This window comes from Musa acuminata, chromosome BXJ2-3 (assembly GCF_036884655.1).
Source record: "Musa acuminata AAA Group cultivar baxijiao chromosome BXJ2-3, Cavendish_Baxijiao_AAA, whole genome shotgun sequence".
NCBI classification, from domain to species: domain Eukaryota; kingdom Viridiplantae; phylum Streptophyta; class Magnoliopsida; order Zingiberales; family Musaceae; genus Musa; species Musa acuminata.
Genome location: NC_088340.1, coordinates 36,037,071 through 36,061,671, shown reverse-complemented (window position 1 = coordinate 36,061,671; position 24,601 = coordinate 36,037,071). Strand labels below are relative to the sequence as shown.

Sequence of the window (24,601 nt, the reverse complement as noted above, 5' to 3'; positions counted from 1 at the left end):
GTATGCGAATTATGGCAAACTTAAAAATAACCAAATATTGGGATCTTCTCTAATTAATGGTCGGACTCAAATTGTGCTTCACTTCGGAAACTCGATCTAAGCCGGTCATATAAAATAAATGGAACCCACATCGACGAAGCGATTCATACTGGAATCGCTTGGAGGATTATAAATTAAAATTCACACTGGACGGGATGCACCACTAAAGACATTTTCCACTTCGCCTCCCCTGTTGCCCTCACCTGCGCTCCTTTGCCCTTTCTCGGAAGAAGAGAGGCCCAGAAGAAAATGGAGGAAAACAAGGCGGGCGAAGCGATCGAGTCTTTCGAAGAGTCTTCGCCGAAGCCTGACCCCAATTCTAGCTCCGGCGACAAGAACAAGGCACCGGAGGTGGAAGTCCACCTCTTCCGCCGGGGACGAGGGCCGATCGACGTCTTCCGATCGAAGCTGGGCGGTTGGGATCAGGATCGCCTCGAGGTTCAAGACATCCTCGACAAGTATGGGTTCAAGTCCCTCTTCGCCTTTAATCCCGAGTCGGGGAGAGGCGTCCCCATCCGCTTCAGCTCCCGCAACGGCCGATCAATCCTCCCTTACACCGGAGGATCTGTGGTCGTCATTGATGGAGAACCCAAGGTGATTCCTCTCTCGATCGTTTGTTCGTCTGAACCTTTTTGTTGAATTTATTCGATTGATCATGATTTTTTTTTTCTTTTTAAGAAAGCTAAAATTCCTGGCGAAAAAGATAGATTTTTGTAGAGATCTCATGCTGTTCTTGATTTTTTTGATTTCTTTTTAGAGTATTTATGGTAATTCTTCTTTGCAGGATTCATTGGTTAAGCCTGTGACGAAGATCATGGTCGGAGTAGCAGTGCTAACACTTCTGATCGCAATGTTCTTTAAAGAAACACCGGAATGGTTCAAGTCGTCAAGGTTCTCCGGCATAACATTTCCTCCATGGGTTCTTGCTTGCATGGTTATCGTCTTCACTCGCTTGAGGAAGAGAACTAAGGATGTTCTGAAGAAGTATGGGCGGTGAAAAGCAATCACTGGTAATGACTCCGCACAAAATTACAGAATTCTTTCCCTGTCCCATCTTCTCCTTGTTTATCAAACTGCCCTTCTCAAATGTGCTTCCTCAGAAGAATTGTGGGATGTAATTTGTTTCAGTTCAAATGGAAATTTTCTTAATTATATATCCCACATGTCTTAGTTAATCAATGGATAATGCCATTCAACACAACTAATTTACTTCAAGTAGTACATAGTTATTGACATGGATATGTTACAGGTATGTCAAAGTAGTAAGAATGTGAGCCTATCATATTTTCATAAAAGGCGTAACTTCAATATGCATATGCTTGTATAAACACTTGCTCATGATACTTTTAGCTTCCTTGATTCTTTGGATATTTAAGTATTTACCTCTTGACCCTGACAAATTAGTAGCATGTTTGCTCATGTGATCAAAACACAAAGCTAAAAACTTTCACATAAATCTTATGTTGCCCTCGAGAACTAGATTTGGACTACGACTAAGGATAATCAGGATGTCAAATCTTAATAATTAAAAATTATACTTCATCTGTAAAGCATAATTTTGGTTGCTCACAGGGACACAATTTTGATGGTGGGTCCTGTTATCCTAATGTGGTTGCCTCCTTATGATCTAGGTGCCCAGTGTTCAAGTAGTATAAACTATCTGCTTATTTTGCAGAAGTAAGACTTCATATACTAATCCTTGTCAGACCCTATATTGGCGAGAGTCTTATGCAGTAGGTCACCCATTTTTATGATGACATGATTATCTTATGTCCCTTGGTGACCTTAAAACTTTGATGGTGTTATGACATAGTGCAAATGGTTAACTGAAATGATATAGAACAAGGTTCTGGGACTTTTGAGGTTTAGGTACATTATTTCTTTTTTATGAAAAATAAATTAAAGGATGTATTTTCTTGAAAATTGATACTGATTGCAAGTTCTGTTCAGACTCGGAAAACATTAAATGACAATTTTATCATAGATTTTTTTCCTTCTTAACAAGAATGTTTTCCGCATACTTAGCTCATGTTATAATAGGCAGAACTTGAACAAAATGTACAAGTAGTTTATCAAATCACTGCTTTAATAAACACCATCAGTTGAATATTATTTTTCTTTCGAAATAGGAGTTCGTTATAGTTATTGACATTAATGATGTTTGAGGTGTTAATGGAAATTCAGGATATAATGATGTTTCTGTGCTATCTTTTTGTGCTCCAAGGTGGTTGTGAAAATAAAAATATATATTATTTGTAAGGATGACTTATTTTCCTTTAAGTGCCAATTTGTCTATGATCTCCTTCATCAAGCATTGGCTGTGTAGCATGTGTCAAGTAGTCATTCTTCATGCAAATCATCTCTTTTTATCCGATCCGGTAAAAAAACCTTGAGTCAAGAAGACTCTGGATATGAAATAGTCATACTCCATGCAAGCCTTCTCTTTCTATCCAATTGGGTAAAAGGAACCTTAAGAAGCATTTGTGTATGAACAATCTAACTTTTAGCAGATTTTTTAATCATCCACATGATGAATGTAAGTCCTTTGGGAAACACTGATATATACCAACAATTGCAAATTTAGAGATGTGAGAGAGAGAGAGAGTGGATACTGTGAAATTTAAATTATCTCTCATTTGTGTGTCAACTCATGAATCTAGGAACTGCCTGTTGAAAATTGACCCTGATTTGGACCAAACAAGAATGAAGGAATCATATGTTTTGAATTAAAGTGACAATTTTATCTCCAGCCAAATATTGCTTTATTTTGCTCTTTGTAAAATGATGCTGTTTTTATGTGCATTTTTAAAATAAAGGAACCATATGTTCATTTTTATGTGCATTTAAAAATAGATTTAATTATTTTGTGTTGGACCCAAAAAAATGACACCGAAGTTATACATCTTACAATAGGTTTATGCTACTGATTTTCTAGGGAATGTACCATGGTGAAGATCCGTAGGCTGCCAACATCAACTACTTGAATTTTTTCTATCATTTGTCATTGGTTTGTGTGAACTTAAAGTTATAGGTTTTTCATCATAACTACCCTTTCAACTTAATGTTTCACACTTGTTCATTGAGAACTGCAACATCACTTCGACACCGTTTGACAATGCAAGTTTATTTTTCCTTTTGGTCTATGGTTGATACAGCCATCATCTGCCACATTGATAATACAAATTTCAGTTCTTGTAGTCATTCTGATACTTGAGAAGATAGGAAGTGACATTGTTCTCTGTGGTTGCATGCAAAAACATGGTAAATTGCAGTGGAGTTGACTAATCAATAAGCAACACTGGTCCTTTTTTTTTTTTTTTTCTGAAGAAGACATTGGAGAATTATGATATTAGCAGCGTTCTACTTCCTACTGTTTTCACCCAATAACCTGTCTGTAGAAGTTTGGCAGCTCATTTGGGTTACAAATGCCATGAAATCAACTGTATTCGTTCATTACCAGCGTGTTGCTGTCTTGATCTTATCGATCGTGTTTCAGAACTTCATACTTCATATTGGAATGCGAGTTATTAATGATGTGTCATATCATCGGACGAATGAGTGATGTCAGAGATGATCTGTCCGGTTCTCGATGTAGAAGCAGCAAAAGGCGCCGAGGAGGTCAAACTGGGTCGACGGGTGGAGGCGCTGCCTCACAAGTCATCAGCAATTTTTGAAACTTAGGAGCGTTCTATAGGAATTTTTGAAAATTAGAACATTCTTTGAGAATTTTTCAAAGTTATAATTAAAAAAAATTAATTTTAAAATATATATATATATATATATATATATATATATATATATATATATATGTGTGTGTGTGCGTGTGAAATACTTCGTTTACATGTTGAAAATAGGAGATCCGACGGTGTATATCTCTGTACGCCGAACAGATCAGCCGTTCAATTTTTTTCGTCCTTTCAGGTATTAGTAAGCATCCGAATCACGGAAGCAACAGTTAATTAAATTCTTGAACCAATTGAACAAAATTTGCAGATTAGTTAAATCAAAACTTTCCGATTATTCATGAATATACCACCTATTTAAATTAGATTTAATAATAATAATTAACTGGATTTAAGATGGATATAGATACAAATATGTTCGAGTGATTGGAGATTAAAGCGGAATGATTTTGGTTTTCAAATTTTGAATTCAGAACGAGAAGGTTTTTCTTTTGAAATAATTGAAAAAGAAAAAGAAAATTCGCGCCATCGCTATTTAAGAGTCTTCGTCTCTCTCTCTCTCTCTCTCCGTCTGTTATTCTGTTTCCTCTCTGTTGCGGCTGCTGCTCTTTGATCCCGATCGAGGGAGGATGGGTCCAGGTCTCTACTTCGAGATCGGCAAGAAGGCCAGAGGTAAATTCGTCTTGTTCGATGTCTCTTACTTTGTGATTTTTCGACCTTTTCTTGATGGAGATCTTTGGTTCTGTTGCAGAACTCCTTTATAGGGATTACCAGACGGACCACAAGGTCACCGTCACCACCTGCACCTCGAATGGAGTCGTGAGTGATCATTTTCTCCTCCTTTTCGTTTTATAGGGATTTTACGTAATGTTTGCTGGTTCTTCTTTGATTTCTCTGGTTCTGATGAATGGACGGATCGTTTCAGTCAATTTAGTCTTTAGTTTTGCGTGGAGACGGATCTTGAAATCACTCATATGACTTCATGTTTTGCATTTATTTTTATATTTCTTTTCCTATTGGGAGATCACAATTTATGGTCAGAGGGATTTGAGTATGCTGCAGATCCATCAAAGTTTGATTGACTTTCCTCCTCTGATTGGTCTTTGTGTAGACCGTTTTATTGGTTAATGGACATACTGTTTGACGTGTCTTTGGTCTCTGGACATGAACTATGAGGAGCTTAGTTTGAGGTCTGGTTTATTCATGGCCAAGTCTGTGCAACCGCAAGCCCATATTGCATTGGAGATCTAGGGTTGACATATTTGACTATTTCTGTAAAGTAATGTACCAAGTGACCAATGGAATTCATAGCAGCCTATCATTTTTATATTTGACCAAGAAGTTGGTCAGAATTATTAATCAAGCCTTAGGTTGAAATTTGCAACAATTTCCCATACCAATTCAACCACACTTTCCAAGAACTATTCAGATCAACTTCATATATGCGGAAAAAATACACACAAACTAATAATTTCTTGTTAATTATAGTAGTGGTGACAGGTTGCTTCTGTCTTCGATCCTCATAGGAGGAAGAGGAAGACAGAAGAATCAACCACTATCTTTGTGGAAAGGGTGGATATGAGGATCTATGATTAGTTATGATAGCTATCGTTTCACCAGTGATTTTTCAACAATTTATAAATATGAAAAGCACATCTCTAGTATTCCTACCTCTAGAATCACCCTTTGATCAGCTTTGTAGCAACATGAAATAATTCAAATAAGACTAGAAAAGTTTCAGCCGACTTGCAGAATTTCATCATAGAAATTCTGCAATTAATGTTTAGTGTAGCTTCCCAATTAAATAACATCCATGCAACTAATTTTGATCTAAAGCAATTGACATGTAGATGTCCACACCAACTTTTTGTTTATTGTAGTGCATTTGGACATTCAAGAAGATCATGCCAGCGCACATCAATAATCCAATAAGAGAGTCTAGCAGTTTTGTCTCAAAACTCACCACTTTCAAATCTACATGACTAGTGGAATATGTATATCACAACATATCTCAATAATTTACTAGCTATTTTGAAAATTTAAAATTTATCAGAGATTAATTTGGAGGACATGAATTTATAGCAAGAATCATCTTTCTTAGCATGTGACCCATGAAAGGAGGGCCAAAAGATTCCACTTCAGCCCTAATTAGGTCAGCCTAAGTCTTCCTTAGGTGAGCCAAGAGATGGGCCAAATAAACCTTGTCATGTGGGCCCAACAGTCTTAGATGCTTTGTCATGTGGTCTGCCTAGAGGGGGGGCTGAGTGTCATCTTAGCAGCCTAAGACCACTTGAAGTTTTATATTAGCATCTAGGCTAACACACCATCAAGTTTCATCACATTTGTATATAGGTTTGTTGTAACCAAGGTCTTTAATTTCGAATAATATCATCCGGTACGGGCGATACATACCAGTCCGTCAGTAGATCGGTACACAGACCACTCGTTACCGGATTGTATATATGTATATATATATATATATATATGTATATATATGTATATATATGTATATATATGTATATATATATATTTATATATGTATATATATATACATATATCCATATATATATATTTAGGCGACGTCGCCTTGTTTTTCTGCAACGTCACCGAATTTTTATTTTATTATATATATATATATATATATATATATATATATATATATATATATATATATATATATATATATATATATATATATATATACACACACACATACATATATCGTACCGAGCGAATGTCGAAACTCCAGTACGGTACGATATTTTAATCCTTGGTTCTAACTCCTAATTTTAGTCAGATTAGGACTGTGCCAGTTGAGAGTGACCTTTATTCATTTGGAGACACTTAAATTGACCCAAATTTGGTTGGATTGATTTCAAGTCAAGGGATATCGGGAACTTAGAGAGTTTTTCTAGAAGTTCGGGGCTCATCAAGGTCATGGATGAGAGCTGGGGGATGGACACCTAATTGACACATCTTCTTTTCCTAATTTGATTGTACTCAAAGAAAGGATTGGTCATTGATTTTATTTTGCTAGATAATGTACAACTAATGATGCATTTGAGATTGAGAGTTTATAAATAGGTGAGTTGTGTATCCCCTAAGACATAGAACTTAAGTATTATTTTTAATAAAATATTATCTTTTACCTCTTTTTCTCTCTTTTATCTCTTTCTTCTCGATTCTGTTGGCTATCTTTTCTCCTTTTCACTATATTCTTTACCGAACATTTTCCCTTGAACTAAGTTGTTGCTTGATAGATAACGAATATCCTATCGAATAATAAGGAAAAATGTTTCCCATTTGGAAGTGTTGCTTGGTTCTGAAGCTGCATGCTTTGGATAGATAAAAAGCACCTCACTCCTAAAAAATCTATAAGGAACCGGTAAAGGCATTGAAAAGAAGAGTTGCAGGGTTATGACCTTTCAAGATAAAAAGTTAATCACATGTTTCTCTAATTATCAGGTCATGCACATTGCCGGTCTATATGCATATTGACTTGTCCATGCAGTACATTTAGAAAAGACAAACATCATTTTGACTTTTTACAATGTGATTTTCTTGTTTGAAGCTTGTTTTTCTAGTTACATGTATACTTACAGATTAATATGAATGCTATATACTGAATAATTCTCTCTTTGTTGTTTCTCTACACAAATTTCCACTTGTTTGATCTTTTCTCTGCTGCAGGAAATTACCGCATCGGGCACAAGAAAGAATGATTTGATTTTTGGTGAGATTCAATCTCACATAAAGAACAAGAATGTCACCTTTGATGTGAAAACAAACTCAGATTCAAATGTAACACTTCTTTCATTCTTTGATTGTCTTTTTCCAAATTTAACATGTTATAGTGTTTGAAGCATAAATCTTTCACATATAATTTATACCAGAAATTCATGAGTTTCGTATTATTCATTAGTTATTTATTGTATGGTACTTGGAAATGTTGACCTGGTGCATACAATTTCTCATGCTTGTTAACACATGCTTAAGGTACCTACAGAGAGAACTATTGATATACCGTTCCTCTTAAGGAGCAGGTTTTTGTTTCTTGGTCTTTTTTTTTAAATCTCATCATTTGTTGCTTCTCCTTTCAAATATTTGTAGTTTCTTATTCTCAAATAATTTATCTGAAATTCAATATCTTTCATTAAGCTAGGTGTTCTATTAAAGAATGTTGAGATTCATATCAAGTCTTTGTATTTCAAAATGCAATGATGATAAAAATGGAATACATTAATTTCTTAAAGAAATATGAGGGTTTGGATCTTCCTTAAATGCAGGCAATCATAGCCTATCCACAGTCTGGAGTTGGGTTTGGATCAAGAACTTTAAATAAGTTTACGAGAATTGTTCTTTTTAACATTTATGTAATGATTTTCAGAAGAAAGAAAGGTCTAGATCACTAAAAAGAATTGTTGAGGGAGGGATTTGATGGGCAAGTCCTGTAGACTTCACTCGTCAAGTCTTTATGATAAATGATTAAATGGTAACAAGGTTTATTAACAACTGTACATTTTATGTGATGAAAAAACAAAATAGATTGTAAGGCTATTAAGTCAATCATGATCAAACACATTATTTGGCTTATCATGAAAATGCCATTTTTACTATAATAATGAGCCTGATGTATTCTTGTCAACTCAACTAATGAAACAACAGACAGGAGAGAATGTGCCATTTTCTTGCAGATATGATTTTTTTCTGCTGACAGATGGTGGTGACAACAAAGTTTGTTTTGTGGTATTTGCTAGGTTACAACAACAATTACCATTGACGAACTTGCCAGCCCAGGGTTGAAGACAATTTTCAGTTTTGTTGTTCCAGACCAGAGGTCTGGGAAGGTAAGCAGAAAGTTCTGGTGAAGTAATCAGATAGTTGTTCTTGTTGTCAACTAAATTGTTCTATATATCAACTTATTGCTGTGTTCCAGGTTGAGATTCAATACTTGCATGATTATACTGGGATTAATGCGAGTATTGGATTGACAGCAAATCCTGTGGTTAACCTTTCTGGTGCGGTTGGATCTAAGACTCTCTCAGTTGGTGCTGATGTAGCATTTGACACTGCAACTGGGAAATTCATCAAGTACAATGCTGGTTTGAGCATCACTAATGCTGATCTTATTGCTGCCTTGACTCTGTTAGTACCTTCTCCAAGTGAACTTTCACTCTAATGACTTTCGTCAAATAGAGAATTATTCCTTACAAAATTCATTTATCGTGTCTAATGACTAAGTAAAATGTGCTTGAATCCAAATCATGGTTTAGGATATTTATGTTTAACTTTGAATTCCATCCCCTTGCAGGAATAACAGGGGAGACAGCTTGACTGCTTCCTATTATCACCTAGTTAAGTCTTTGTCAAGGACAGCAGTTGTTGCGGAGCTGACACATAGTTTCTCAAGTAATGAGAACACACTCACCTTTGGAACTCAGCACGCACTGGACCGCCTGACCACCGTAAAGGGACGTATCAACAGTTATGGTAAGGCTAGTGCACTCATCCAGCATGAGTGGAAACCCAAATCATTTCTGACTATCTCAGGAGAGATTGACACCAAGGCCATTGAGAAGAGTTCAAAAGTAGGCTTATCCTTGGTTCTCCGGCCATGATGAAAAGTTGTGTACCATATGCACTGTGCCTCCATTTCACAATTGAAAGGAATGGAATTAAGTTGAGAAAGGCTGACGGCCCCAATTTTGGATGGTAGCATGATTTTCAATCGTTGAATTTTTTTGCTGGTGCTTGTTCTATGGTACAAATGGCAGCATTTATTCTCCTTTTGTTTCTATACGAGTCTGTTAGAATAATTTTTTGGTGATCGGGACCAGATCTTGTCCCATATATACTTGCCAGAAATTTAATCTTGCTTCGTGCAGAGATTCGTTTTGACCATTGCTTTATGCTGCATACTGCCTTTAGTGGTCTTCACATGATCTGATTTTATAGTCTTCACTCAAATTCATTCAATAATTTCTTTTGTCTCTGTATGTTTTACGAATTTCTTGCTACATGATTAACTTTTTCAGAACAAAGATCTCAGTTCTTTACCTGCGTGAGGTTTGATAACGATAAATGCCTGATAGGAAGATGGAAAACAAAAATGTAATAAATATAGATTCATGAAGATTGAAGATTTATTGAATATTTCAATATTATCTAGGAATAAAAAAGGATAAGAAAATTTTATTTATTTTCTTGAGGTATTCAGTTTGATCTTTGTAAACAAATGTGAACATAACTTGATATAGAAAAATCAAAAATGGACTTTGACAATTATTTTATATTTCTGACTTAAACTTTCTAATGGTACGTTTGCCTTGCAGTTTATCTTGAAGTTAATCTTAAAATTGATTCAAACCCATTGACAATTAAGAGATCATACTTACCTCTTGATTAGTTCGACGTGGTTTTACCTCTTGATTAGTTGAACGTGGTTTAGATTTGTGTGCGCAGGAATGTATGAGATTCTCGAATTGAAAATATTATACTTTGGATGTGTCACTTATATAAAGATTAAGGTCGAGTGGGATTTCTCGACTCGATCACTCTAAGTTAGTAATATGAGATTTTTAAATATGGGCTCGAGTTGTTCTTAAGAGTCTATTGCATTAGGTTTAAGATATTATTTTATATCTTAGAGGATGATAAGGGAGTTTGAAATTACTTTTTTATCATAATGGATGAGAAGAAAGCTTGTGATTATCTTCCTTGTCATAAAAAATAGAAAAAAAAATTATGATTCTATTTTGCTTGCACTTTTACCGTAGCAAATTTATTTTGAAGCAGATTGATTTTTCTAATTCACGCATCTTGAGCGCATTTGGCCTTGCTCCTTTATTGTAGTAGATTTTTCTTCACGTAGATCAGTTACTCTCGACTCATGCGTTGTGGGTGCATTTGGCCTTGTAACTCTACTGTAGTGGATTTATCTTGGTACAGGTTGAGTTTTTACGACTCATGCGTCTTGGGTATATTTGGCCTTGCACCTTAGTTATAACGGATTTATCTTGGCGCAAGTCGAGTTTTCTTAACTCACACGTCTCAAGCATATTTGGCCTTCTACCTCTACCATAATAGATTTATCTTTGTGCGGATCAAGTTTTTTCAATTCACGTATCAAGGGTGATGGACTTGTTATTGTCTCTAGAGTCTTTGTTGGCATTAGCTCGAGGGGTGTAGGATGAAGAGATGGCCGAGGGTGATGGACTTGCTATCGTCGTCGCCTTTAGAGTCCTTATTTGGCATTGGCTTCGAGGTTATAGTGGCCAAGTAGGCCATCACAATTGATGTCCTCAACCTCTGCCATCGAGGAGGATTGTCAGTTGAACAAGGATATCTTATCCATAAATAGGGGCATGATATCGCTTTGCTATCCCCTTTTATCTTGTTGGGGTCTCCAGTTGGACATTAGTGTCGGTGGTGCTAGTTGAGTTAGTAACGTCACTTGTTGAGCTAGTTGGGGCAAGAGTAGAATATCAGCTTGCATCATGCCCATTAACATTTGCACCTATTGTATAACGTTTAGGAACACCTCAATAGGGACGAGCAGGTAACTCAAGGTCGCTCCTGAGGGTGAGAGGCTCGGGTCATTGAACAGTTGTCTATATCGTATTAGCATTTGCGTCGAGGTGGATGCATCCACATATGGAAAGGGTGATTGTTGCTCCCTGAGCGAAATTATTACAAGTTAAGGGTAGTGCCTCCTCACTCGAGTATTCGTTGAGAGGGTTGGTAGATGGACATTACCGTAACATCAGGCCCTTTTTCTAGCTAAAAAATGTTAGGAAAAAATATCGTTGATCTTTTGGTCAGTTCAATATAGTCTAGAATCGTGTGCATAAGAATGTTTGAGATGCTTCCAAAGTAGAAATGTCATGCTCCCGAGGTGCAAATGTCGTGCTCCCAAGGTATAAATATCATACGCCCGAGATACCACCTATATAAAGATTGAGATCGAGAGGGGTCTCCCAACTTGGTCCCTTCAATTGTAAGTTAGTAATTTGAATAGTTTCAAATGAATCTCTTTTTATACCTTAGAAGATGAGAATTAAATTTATGATTATCTTCCTCTTCTCGTCATAATTAATGGTAAAGATGAAAAGAAAATTTATGATTATGATGAATGATGACTTCGATCTCACCGTCCATCCTCTTTTACAATAAATATAACTGAGTCCATCCTCTTTTTTCCATTTGTCTTCAAAGATTGACAAGACAACATGCGTAGGCCTCTTCCGAATAGATAAAAATATAAAATATTTAGTAAGCCTACTTTTTTTATTTTTGAATCCAAAGTCATTCTCATTTTGGTCAAAGTCTTCGTATGGCCTTGACAATCTTTTTATTTAGTCTTTTTATTCCACTTTTATTCTCATTATTTAGTCTTTGAATCCAAAGTCATTCTCATTATTTTATGCATGTACCTTCTGGTCAAAGTCTTCGTATGGCCTTGTCAATCTTTTTATTTAGTCTTTTTATTCCACTTTTATTCTCATTATTTAGTCTTTGAATCCAAAAGTCATTCTCATTATTTAGTCTTTTTGTTCCACTTTTATTCAGAGAAAAAAAAGGGGGGCCGTTGGAGCATCTGACATCGTGGAATGAGGTTGGCACCTGCATAGGCAGTATATGATCGATATTAAAAAAAAGGGAAAAAGAAAAATCAAGAGATCAACTGGGATATTAAAAATCAAGAATGGTTGACTTCAAAATGCGTCTAAAACGACCGCTTTCTCTTTTCTTTTCTGACAGGTCGTTTTACCTACGGATCTTGCTGAAGACCTGAATTCATGAACGAATCATGCGAGATCCCGATCAATCAACAGATCAAGCCACTATGAAGTCCTGAATCTGCAGCAGCTCAACCTAACAAGCACATCTACTTCCTTGCTCTGTCTGAAGCGGGTTCTCGAAGGGTGCTGCAGATAAGATGGTAAGATGTGTGAATCTTTAACTATTGCTCCCTGAGCATGGTAAGCAGGTTCTTGTTTTTTCTAACCAAAGATAATACAACCAATATAATATATGGACTTTACATTTGCCACTGAGAACTTTCAGCATACCATATTTACCATCGCATTCTCTGATAATGTATACCATTTGAAAATCATTTCGTCATATATGTCACTCATTCCGTCATAATTATAAGAATGAAAGTTTCCCATTTGAAAAGCATAAAAAGATATTCATTTTTAGCTTATGGAAACTTAAAATTGATTTGATGGATATTCTAGCTTAGAAGTCGAAGCAATCTTTGTGGGTCCAGGCAACTTCCAAAAAATAATAACCATACCATGTTAAAAGATCATACTGTGCCAGAACAGGTTCTAAAATAAGTATGAATCTCCACACTTAGCTGTTTCGTTGTGCTAATTCATCTATAAATACTTGTTTTGACAACATCTATAAAATAATCATGTATTTTCATGATTAACTACACAGGCCTATGTGGTCCAATTCTGTTGACTATTAGAAGTCACTTATCACATGCAAGGATCTACTTTTCACCATATTGTATCACAAGGCCTGCATGTTCAATCCACTCCAACAACTATGATGTTTATGCTTTGCAAAAAAAAGGAAATTCACTTCAAGAAAATAAACTTGAAAAAAGTTTCATAAAAATTTTAGAAGGTATACTGACTTGTAGCAAGTCCAACAAGGAAACATACAACAATGAGAAGCAACAATGTTAAATATAATTAATCCTAGGTACTTACATGCCCAGATCAGGATTCAGAGCAAATTGAGCAGCATGGACAAAAACAGAATCGACATTGAAATTGACTTTAGCGGAGGTTTCAAAGTAAGGTATATGGCCTTTGGATGCACACCAAGCTTCTGCTCTCTTAATGCTAACCTGCATGATATATATGAAACAAGCAAAATAGAAGATTAAGAGAAGGAAAAAAAAAGTCATAGCTGTATAAAGAACTTAATTGACTATCCTCCACCATACCACCCTCCTTTTGCCACGGTCAACGTCAACTTTGTTCCCAAGTAAAATGAGTGGAAGTTTTGGGAGATCTAGTGGTCTATCCTGCGGATTCATCTGGTACATATGTCCGCATGTTTAGTAGAGAAGATTCAGAAGCCACAAACTCGCGGTTCCACTTTTAACAATTTCACTCCTTTCATGTTAAAATAAAAGAAGCTTAAAAGCTAAAACTTCAATGAAACCAAAAAGTATGAAAGTTTGTCATTCAAAAACACAAAGCAAGCACACAATCCAAGATTTTGTTCTGCATGCCGTTTGAGAAATGAGACACCCTAGCCTCACCAGATTTTAGTTTCTCGAATTTTTTTAATTCCCATTTCAACCACAGAGTGAGCATCTAAATTGCACACGTGTGCCAGCTGTGGAAGAATCAGATCCTCTAAATAATTCACATCTAGTGATTCTTGTGATCTTTAAACAATCTGATGAGGTGAAGTAAGGTCTAAATTGTCAGTCATTATCATTTTCCCTAAGGACCATTAATTTCCCATATCTGTTCAGAATGGTAATGGTTACTTTTGCTCTATAGGTTGTATCTGCTACAGAGTGCACCTGTAGAGAAAGTGAAAAAGAGGCATCCTATTCGTTCAATATTGTCTATCACTGACCAGAGGGTGGTAAAAACTAAAAGATATGGTACATGAATGTTCCAGAATCTGGCACCTCTGAACCAAAGAAACTCATTTCAACACTTGAAGAAGTATTGTCATGAGGAACAAGCAAAAATAATCATTTCAAGCCAGCGCCCAACGTATCATCTAACAAGTAGCAACAAAGAATCACCCCAATTTACCTCTTACAATCTTTGGGAAGAAAATTGCCTTCTACATATTGTAGATTGCAATTTCCAAAAGCTTTTGTATAACATTTATTTTGGCAGATGTCATACTGGAAACACACGAAACCAAATGAAAAAATGCTCAAATGCCAAGCCAATGAGTCAAATAAACATGTAATCCTCATAATACACTAAAACATGGGAAAACGAAAAAAAATGAGACAACTAAGAACCATATAAAGAATGATCTGGTCAATGTTCTCCAAAGTTACTTTACTAACTTATTAGTATAGTAGGTAAAGCAGAGCAGTATTATAAAACGGTAAAATGTGTGTCCAAAATAAACTGTTAAAGTATTTAAAATAGCAAATAGATAAAATGTTCTTTGTGAAAGCATAAGCAGGTAGTCTTTATGCGTCAAATTTTCCAAAATAAATTTGATGCAACAGAACAATGTCCAAACAAACAAAAAAAGAGATGTTTTGATTTGTTCTTTATGCACCCTTACCAACTATCAGAAGACATGTAGTATTGAAAGCAAAAAATAATAAGTAAAAACATAAAACCGAGTAACAAATTTCTCATGTTCTTTATGGACCTGCTATCAACCACCTCAAAAAATCCCCCCGCTGGCAAAGAGCATAATTGCACAAATTAGGGTTGTCATGCTTTATAATGGAAAGCAAATTTTTGAAAAGATCTCCAAATATCTTGAAGCCAATTTTTGGTGGGATGAGCAACATATTGGAGTAATGTTGGTTTCTTCAAACATACTAAGATTGAAGCAACATACCTGGTTAAAAAGTGCATCATGCCAGGAATCAAGAGTGTCAAATGACTTTCCAACATTGACATCATAGAGCAAAATGCAGCAGTCGGCCAATCTATAGAATGGGGTACAAAAACTTTGAAACCTGTCCTGTCCTGCAGTATCCCAGATCTACAAAAGAAAGTACCTAAACTTAAAAATAATGGAGTAATGGGAAGAAAAATAGCAAATAAGAATATCAGGGTGAATGATTTGAATAAGAGCTCACCTGTAAGGTCACAGGTGCGTCACCAATTAGAATTTCCTTGGTAACAAAAAGAGCACCATAAGTGGCCACATACTGCTCGTGGAACTTCTTGTGCACATATCTAATGGTGAGGTCAATAAACCACTAAACAGAGATTGAACACTGTCCCCATGCCAACCAGCAAAACTATTATATACAGAGTATACCGGCAACTCACGCCCTCAACACTTTGAAACAGAGATCATGATAGACCACTCCAACAAGGGAATAATTACACTTTATGAGTCACCTATATCGAAATATATAACAAGCACAAATGAAGAACCTTAAATTGCTGCTTAAGATGTGCAGAGGTGAAAGGATTTTGAACATCTCACTGAAACCCACAACAAAGAAAACTAATAATAGATAGACCTTAATTATCTAATGGAACAGTTCAGCAATATTTACCAAAATTGACCTCCTTCGGTTCCACATTGCCTGCACAAGCAAGTAAGCTGGCAGAAGGAATTGAATCTAGCGCCCCGCAGGAAACTGTCAAGGATACCGATTGATCAATGACGTTTTGCCCACACTAAAGATTAAAGCAAATGAAACAAAGACGAATTAGAGGACGACCAAGAAAGAAAGGGGAAAGAACCCTAGAGAACCGAACGAACCAAACGCAACATCCGAAGTAGAACAAACATAAGAGAGATCAAGATGGGAAGAAGAATAAGTGGGAGAAGCCCCTTACCCTCTGTTGCCGAGGATGATGATCTTGAGCGTGGTGTCGCTGCCGGAGGCCATGACGGGAGAAGGGATCGACCGGAAAGCAATCACCACACACAACAAAACAAAACAAAGAAAGAAACCAAAGCGAAGGGGGGCAATCCATTTTATAGCAGCTGCTTGGGGTTCTGTTACGTTAGTTAACTGATCAACTAACTATACTTGTTCTATGCTTTTTCTTTATTCTTTCCTAACAATTAGTAACACCATAAGCCCGCCCACGCTTTAAGTCGTCACGGGCGATCAGGGCCGTGCACGATGTACGCAACGGTTGATGATCGGGGATTGAATCCGAAGGGTTGATGAGTTCGGATCATCTGGATCGAACGGTCTGGGATGAGTCATCGACTGCAAAGAATCAAGTTTGTTGATGATATTGATGGTAACGATAATGATAACTAATAAGTAATAATGATGATAATAATAATCATAATAGTGACAGTAATGATAACAATACCAATAATAATAAGTAATATGGAAATTCCAGTTGTAGCTAGACACATAAAATTTGCAGGTCTTTCAAGAACAGGTAATTGAGAAATTGTGCAGTGTCTGCTCTTCTACCACAATTTATTAGCTATAAAAGCAGATGGAATTTAATTAAACAACAAGGTTTTCTTATTTTTATGTAAGAAAATTTCACACCAACGGACTTAGTGTTGTATTATTAGCTGAGAACACTATTGAATCCGAATCATCACTAATATTTCTGTTCATTGTGTAGAATAATTCTCCTAAAATCATGAACAGTACAATGTTCAAGCATAGGCATTGGCCAATTTACTTTTCCCTCCGAGAAAACCGGAGATTGGAGTAACCAGAAGGAATTTGTAGCAGGGAAGAAAATAGTAGATAGCCATGAAAATTGAAAGATCATAACAAATTTCAGTCCTTAATGTTATCGATTACAAATGTTGTTCTTGATGAAGAATCTTGTGGAAATCCTCTTTTAAAGCGATCAGCAACAGCAACAGGAGCATCTATTCCCATACCTTTTCTGCCACCAGCCATGGGTTGCTGCTTCTCCAAGAGCTCCAATACCACTTGCTTCCACTCTTGCAGCTGTTGCCGAACCTGCTGATGGAACTACTACTACAATGTCCACCTTGCCTATGACGCCGAAGAAGATTGCCGCATAATCGATATATCCAAGATATCTAACAAAACCACAATTATTCCTTCAAAGGGGTGAAGTTTAGATTTCAGATGCCAAATAAATGGGTTCATTATATGACTACCAGAAAAACCTTATAAGTACATTGAAAAAGGATCGCCATTTGGTCCAATCTCCTTTAAGCATAAATCATAAGATAAATTCTTGAAAGAATAAAAGGATAAGAAAAAAGGTGCACAAATCTTCAAATTAAATAAAATGTCAGTTACAAGGCATGGATAAATGATGCATGGTTAGAGTTTTAGTTTTGCATGATGGAATTTCTGGAAATGATGAAACTGGAATCTGAGTAAATGCAGAAGAATTGTTGCCAACGACATGGCAATTTGATTTTCAACTGTAAACCCTCAGAATAACTATCACAGCTCGGAAGCTTATAAGTCTTTCCAGTAGGAGCCATCTCTAAGAACAGTGAGCTACATCATGTACTCATACAGTTTTCAGGTGCAGAACTATGCAACTGTTTAACAACATATATCAGGAATTCATCAGTCTATTAAGACAAGGAAAACTGGTGAATCTGTAAATTAGCTGTACATTTAGTAACAAAACTGAGGTGAAGATTCGTTATGATGGATTTTACCTGATGAAGAACAATATAAGTTGCCAAAGGGACCAATTTATTATCGATTTCTTAAATTATTTATGAGATTCAATTAGACAATGTTATTTTTTCTATAAATATTGAGGACAAAATTTTCCCTGAAATAATCAAGAAAATTCTGGTTGTCTAATATTTATGGTTCTGTGAAACTCGCTGAATATTTCCACATCATATATTAGTTTCTTGCCTGATCATAATGAAATTCTATAGGATTATACAGAACTATTTTATAAATTTTTACTGGTTTAGTGTCACTCATGTTACTGCCAAACAGAAAAGGTATGCAATTTAATAAACAAGAAATGGATTTGTTCTATTGGCGGCTCCCAGTTGTCTTTTGTGGCAGGTGGCTTTCCCTATAGATCTTGCAAAAGACATTGTACAAGAGCCAAGGAAGCATGTATCACAAACTAGACGCAGCATATAGTATTCATATGGGCATAGCAGCCAATGCAAATGGCCAAAATCATGAATGAAGTATCAAGATCCCAATTAATCAGCAGAGCAAGATGTTAGTTAAAGCTGAATCTGCAGCAGCTCACCCTAGTAAAAACAACTGCTTTGCTCTGAATGTGAAGCAGGATCTGGAATTGTTCTGCCGATAGATTAAGATTTATGAAACAGTCAAATTGTGCTCAAAATCAGGGAAAATATTAGCTTTTGAATCTGGCATTTGGCAACATTATTTAGTTCATCATCACATGGAAAAAACATCCTCCAATGCTTCTGGATTTTCCTAAGATACTTTGAGCAAAATAGAATACGCTTCTTTTACATATTGTCTGCTCAAAATTTTCATACTACAATATTTATTATCACATTCTTTAAAAATACATAAATTCACCCACTAAAAAATTAATATTTGATCACATATGTCATTTTTTAACTGTCAATGACTTCCTTTTATACCTTTTGTTCACATTTATCATATACATAAATAGAAATACTTCAAATATTAGTTCCAGCTTTATGAGGTACATGTTCTAGATATATTATTGGTTACAGTCCAACCTAATTTATATCATTAGTTAACATTTACATCCACCAAACAAATATTCCAAGCATATTTGCCACTCAACCCGATAATATAGATGACCAAACAATGATTTTCTAATGCCACTATGTATTTGAAAATCTGTGATGCATAATATCATATTTTGAAAGTTTCGAGTGGCAAATATGTAAAGATGCTATAAAACAATGGTGAGCATCAGAAAATGATCAAGCTTAAAAAGGAAGATGGTAGTTTATGGAAGATCAATAAATAAATAAGAGACTATTTAATAAATATTCAGACAGACTATCTTCTGAAACAAACATTAAGCTGAACAACTATTTAGAAGTACATCTCAGGATATGTAGATTGGATAGGACATCAGGATATACAGTCTACCAGAATAACAATGAAAAATATATCAGTTTCTTGTAGAATTCTCTAAAAGGAAGTCATTGATTTATCACTAGTTCAATCGCATGACAACCCCATAGCAATCATGTGTATATCATCTAATGCCTAAATGCCTTCGATTGTATCTACAATATTAAACATCGTGAGAAATCTCATTTCCAAAGCATTCATAGCTTGTAGAAACTTAGATTTGATTCAATAGCCGGTTTAGATTGGAAACACAAGCAATAATTGCAAAACAATAAACTTCGCAAAAAATAGTGCTGTTATCGTAACAGAAGATCATTCTATACCCAAGTAGGTTCCAAAATGAGTATCAATGTCCATCCCATGTTTGTTTGTCTCTGTTGAAGTACTTAAACAGATTTCACTTTTTTTGTAGTTGTTTAAGTATTATTCCTTTCATTACACTGATTTGTCTCTGTTAAAGTACTCACCTTGATAACATTCCAGACTGTCTTCATAATGTCTTCAAGACAAGCTGCATAGGCTTATGCAGGTCCAGCTTTGTTAACTATCAAAAGTCACTCACCACATACAAGGATCTATCATTACATTGTAGGAAATTAGCAATGTATAGCTAAAGAAGAAGTGGCATGGCTAGTACATTCAATCTAACACCCCGATTAGTCCCATATCAAAAGTGGGCTATGACTAAAATTGACTTATAAAAATCTGATGAGTATACTACTAGTAACTTCAGCTTAAGCATTTTGATACGGTAGTTTGAGCTCAACGAAGTTAACATACTAGTTATCCTATCAGGCTAGGTCATGACAATTGGTATCGGAGTCAAAACGACCCGACTTGATGGGATAATTGATCTGTTAGCTCAAAATGCTTATGCTGAAGTTATCAGTTTCGATGTAAGACTAATTATGGTGTTACATTCAATCTTAGAAAGGATTTCATAAGTATTCTAAAAAGTATAAACTCTAGTGAATCAACAAAAAAACATGTAACAAGAAGAAGTAATAATGATGAGATCAAAGTTCACCACTATGACAAATGCAGACTAGTAACTGAGAATACTGACTTGGGCAGATCAGAATGTAGAACAAGTTGAGCAACATGGTGAAAAGCAGCATCGACATTGTAATCATCTTTTACAAAGGTTTCAAAGTAAGGTATATTGCCACCGGAAGCACACCATTCTTCAGCTCTCTTCATGGAAACCTGCATGATATTAGGGAAAAAACAAACAAACAGAAGAATGGAAGATTTGGAAAACAAAATTAATCAAATCTCTATAAAGAACTGAATTGAGCATCCAATATACCACTCTTTCTACCATCTACATCAATCTTGTTTCCAATTAAAATGAAAGGTCTGTCTGATCTAGTAGGCTAGCCTGCAGAATCATAAGGTACAGAATATAATATGAATTAAAAAACTTTTTAAAGCCTTAAACAAACAAACCATACACTATAAAGAAGCATGAAAAATCTAACTAAGAGAGATTCAAGTCCATCCGTTCATGTGTAATCTCAGAGCATAACTATGACAAATATCCACTTAACCAGAATGTTACTTTTTTTGGTATATTTTTTTTCTATGATGACTAAGAACTATATAAGCACCTCAGGGGTCACTAATTCAAGCTTATTTGAAGGCAAGCCTGATTAAAAAGTGGAAGGGACATCTTTTTGTCTCCATGAGGCCTTTCAGCAGAAAAAATCAAGCTTATTGTACCCATAATTTTATTTTTTAAATATGAGAAGACCTGGAAATTTGAGTCACATTATACATATAAGAGGGAAGACCTTTTGACAAAAAGCAAGTCATGGATTCCATGACACAAATATTACCCCATGCACCTTTAACAACAAAAAGGAAGTCTTTTTTTATTTCATTGGTTTTTCAGTTGAATTTCTTGTCAGCAATAAACGAAGATGATAGAGCTATGAGTCAAAATGTCATGAAATATGAAAAGCCAAGAACTACAGAAGCATTTATCAACAAGTGAGAGAATCATACACCATTGTCAAAATAAAGATTCGATACATGGTACAATATCTGTATGAGTATCTTAAGCCACACTGAGATCCAAGAAATAGTAAAAAGAAACTATAATCATTATGTTATATATACAGGTAAATTAAAGACCTAGACTATCTGATAAGAGGTGGTGAGACATATCAGGCAGATAATACCAAGCCTCCTGGATGGGCAGCCACCTCAAATATTTGATCTGCAGTTGTTCTCTCAAAACATGTAAAACTAAACAAAAGAGCAGCAACCTTGATCATGGTTATAGTCAACAGTATCAAGTTGTCACACTATTTTATTTTTCCTCAATGTTGATATGCCTTATATGATTATTTAATTATGTACAACTTTCCATTAAGATACTAAACAGAAGAAAACAAATGCAAAAAAAAAAAAGCCAACGGAACTATATCCACATGTTCTGTAAAGAAGAATCAGAAGTCTAAAAAATTTGCGTCTTTTTACTTGTAACATTTTCATTCCTTTCATTTTAGAAGTAAATGAATCTTAGAAGCTAAAGCTTCAAAGAAACTGTAAAACAGGAAATTTTTCATAAAAAGAAAACAAAAGGCATACACAAAATCCAACAATATCATGTGCCACATGACATCTGAGCAGTGGGGATACCATCACCTCACCAGAGTTTGGTATCCAAATATTCTGATTTTCATTTTAATGATAGCTTGAGCAATTACATTGCACATAATCGTCCCAACATTTGAAGCTAAAAAAAACAGATTTAGTTTCAGGATTTTTGAAATTTAACAACATGATGAGGTAAAATTAAGAGGAAGTCTTAGGTAGTCAATCACTTTCATTTGCCTAAGAGTCATTCAATTTCTATGTATCTTCATGGTGACAAAGATGGGAACCAAATGGAAATCCAAATCTTAAATCCAGGCTATTCTAGCTCTACAAGTTTGATTAACTATGGACAGCACCTGGGGAAAGTGAGAAAGTGAACAACACCTTTTTCATGAAAAACTAAACCAATATGATACATAGAAGGTCCAGAATCAGGCACCTTCGAAGCAAAGAGACTCGGCTCATAACTCAAAAAAGTATTGTCACGACTAATGAGCATGCATGAAAAATAACCATGACAAACATAAACCTAAATGTTCACTAAACAAGTTAAATGATCCATAGACAAATGCATGACCATTCAAGCCACTGTGCAAAATATCAAGTGTCAATAAAGAGTCACCATAATGTACCTCTTAGATGAATATGCAGATACATGCATAGAAAATTAGTTCTATCATTCAAAAAGATTGTTATGCTTAGTAAGTAACTTCTATTTCTACCAGATTCGATTCGAACTTTTGAACCTCACAGAGTAAGTAAAACAGAGCCATTTCGGAGTTCGTTCTACAAACAAATCAAATAAGGTCATTTAATGATCATGAGAGGATTTAAAAGAAGCATTCCAAGAGCATTGTCATGGGCAAGGTTTAGCAAAATTAAAAGTAAAGCAAAAAAGGCATAAAAACAAGGCCATGGCACTATATACCTTCCTGAGAACTTCATCATGCCAGTCATCAAGAGTGTTAAACGTTCTACCAACATTGACATCATAGACCAAGATGCAGCAGTTGGCCCCTCTATATAATGCACGACCATAGTTTTGAAACCTTTCCAGTCCTGCAGTATTCCAGATCCACAAAAGAAAACGGCTAAAATTTGCACAAATTTTAAAACGAAAATTCCTAAAATATCAAAGTAGAAGAGGTAAAGACTCTAGTGAGACCACCTGAAAGGTCACATGTCTGTCACTGACTTCAATTATCTTCTCGACATAATCAGGAATAGATGTAGCCTTATACTGCTCAGTGAACTCCTCGAGTACGAATCTAATGGTATCGTCAAAGGAATACTAAACAGAGAAAATGTTATTCCCTGGCCAAGTGCCAACAAGCCAGTGCAACTGATCGAACAGGACAGATGCATCAAAAAACAAAAAGATTGCAACATAACCAATATCCACACTGTAAAACAGAGATCAACAAATCAAGCCAAGAAAGGAATAGACAATCAAATGTTTTGAATATCTCATCCAGTTTCACAACAGGTCCAAATAATTAAAATCGAAACAAAAACACTCACGACGATACTAGCAACACGAAAAGAACGTATCTAAGTAGCTACTGGAACAGCTCATCAAATTAACAAAGTGGCAGAGAGGAATTGAAAGTAGAGTCACAAGAAACTTTCAAGGATGCCGATTCATCAATGACGTTTTCCCCACATTAAAAGATCAACGCAAAAGAAACAAAATAAGAGTTAGAGGGCGAACCCTAGGAAACCAAACGACCCCAAACAAGAATTGGAGCAAGCAAAGAGAGATAAAAATGGGAAGAAGAAGAAGAAGCAGCAGCAGTTGGGAGGAGATCTTAACCCTCTGCCGCCGACGAGGAAGGCTTTCCTCTGCCAGGCCATGGTGGGAGAAGGGATGAGTTCGTTACTGCATCGACCACAGGTCCGGAATGTCGCGTTAATTAATCAACATATTCTTCTTTTTTTCTTTTTTTATATTTATTTCTAAGTAATCTATGTCTATTTATTCTAACGATTTACCAATAAAAATATAAAAATAAATAATAAAAAATTTTAATATTTCAGTTGATAACGATAGATGACATCGATGGTACTAAACAATAATGTCACTGGATCGCCAATGGGTATTGTAGATAAAGAGAGCGATGCCGAAAGATAAAAATCGCTCTATATTTGCGTCAATACTGACGTAGTTACCAAGCAGTCTTTTCGTTTTTCTCCATTTGCATTGGTGATCCTTTCATTGTTGGATCATTACATTGATGCTAATGCAAATGCAAAGAAGACGAAAAGGACCGTCGACAACTATGTTGGCGTCGATGCAGATGAAAATACAAAACGACTCTCATCTCTCGTCATTGCTCTCTACATCCATAAGAGTCATCCTCGACCCCCAATGGCACCGTCATTTATCACCACTGACACTGTTCGTCACCATCAATTAGAACATTAAAATTATTTTTTACTTTTTATTTTTATATTTTCGATGAGAAAACTAATGATATTAAGATAAATAGATCTAGATATTTTACTTTCATAATTATAGAAATATCAATATAATTTTTTTAAAGTATAG

The 24,601-nt window shown here is 35.5% G+C and overlaps 3 protein-coding genes across 15 annotated transcripts; 2 read left to right on the top strand and 1 right to left on the bottom strand.

Moving 5' to 3' along the window:
* Positions 1–231: 231 nt before the first annotated feature.
* LOC135584593 (uncharacterized) lies at positions 232–3,942 on the top strand. Of its 3 annotated transcripts, none has more exons than XM_065100249.1 (3): positions 232–633; positions 824–1,049; positions 3,536–3,942. In XM_065100249.1, the coding sequence occupies exons 1-2, from the start codon at positions 289–291 to the stop codon at positions 1,034–1,036; spliced, it is 558 nt and encodes a 185-aa protein (XP_064956321.1). In that variant the 5' UTR covers positions 232–288; the 3' UTR covers positions 1,037–1,049; positions 3,536–3,942. The 3 variants fall into 3 exon arrangements, with proteins under 3 accessions (XP_064956321.1, XP_064956320.1, XP_064956318.1); XM_065100248.1 differs by lacking the exon at positions 3,536–3,942 and adding an exon at positions 2,975–3,182; XM_065100246.1 differs by lacking the exon at positions 3,536–3,942 and having other exon boundaries at positions 233–633; positions 824–1,193.
* Positions 3,943–4,086: 144 nt separating this feature from the next.
* Positions 4,087–9,617, top strand: LOC103979278 (mitochondrial outer membrane protein porin 1). The gene is made up of 6 exons (XM_009395359.3): positions 4,087–4,394; positions 4,474–4,541; positions 7,413–7,523; positions 8,480–8,569; positions 8,659–8,867; positions 9,034–9,617. The coding sequence occupies exons 1-6, from the start codon at positions 4,352–4,354 to the stop codon at positions 9,338–9,340; spliced, it is 828 nt and encodes a 275-aa protein (XP_009393634.2). The 5' UTR covers positions 4,087–4,351; the 3' UTR covers positions 9,341–9,617.
* Positions 9,618–12,479: 2,862 nt separating this feature from the next.
* LOC103979615 (uncharacterized) lies at positions 12,480–23,978 on the bottom strand. Of its 11 annotated transcripts, none has more exons than XR_010485312.1 (11): positions 23,222–23,978; positions 22,982–23,112; positions 20,516–20,830; positions 18,614–18,666; positions 17,286–17,450; positions 16,259–16,641; positions 15,973–16,096; positions 15,544–15,811; positions 13,690–15,446; positions 13,451–13,590; positions 12,480–12,649 (listed from the first exon to the last, which is right to left on the bottom strand). XR_010485312.1 is itself a non-coding variant. In XM_065100242.1 (11 exons), the coding sequence occupies exons 3-6, from the start codon at positions 20,771–20,773 to the stop codon at positions 16,635–16,637; spliced, it is 327 nt and encodes a 108-aa protein (XP_064956314.1). In that variant the 5' UTR covers positions 20,774–20,830; positions 22,982–23,112; positions 23,222–23,970; the 3' UTR covers positions 12,480–12,649; positions 13,451–13,590; positions 13,690–15,446; positions 15,544–15,811; positions 15,973–16,096; positions 16,259–16,634. The 11 variants fall into 11 exon arrangements, 4 of the variants coding, with proteins under 4 accessions (XP_064956314.1, XP_064956316.1, XP_064956317.1 ...); XM_065100242.1 differs by lacking the exon at positions 18,614–18,666 and having other exon boundaries at positions 20,516–20,655; positions 20,759–20,830; positions 23,222–23,970; XR_010485311.1 differs by having other exon boundaries at positions 12,492–12,649; positions 18,614–20,830.
* Between the last annotated feature and the right edge of the window lie 623 nt (positions 23,979–24,601).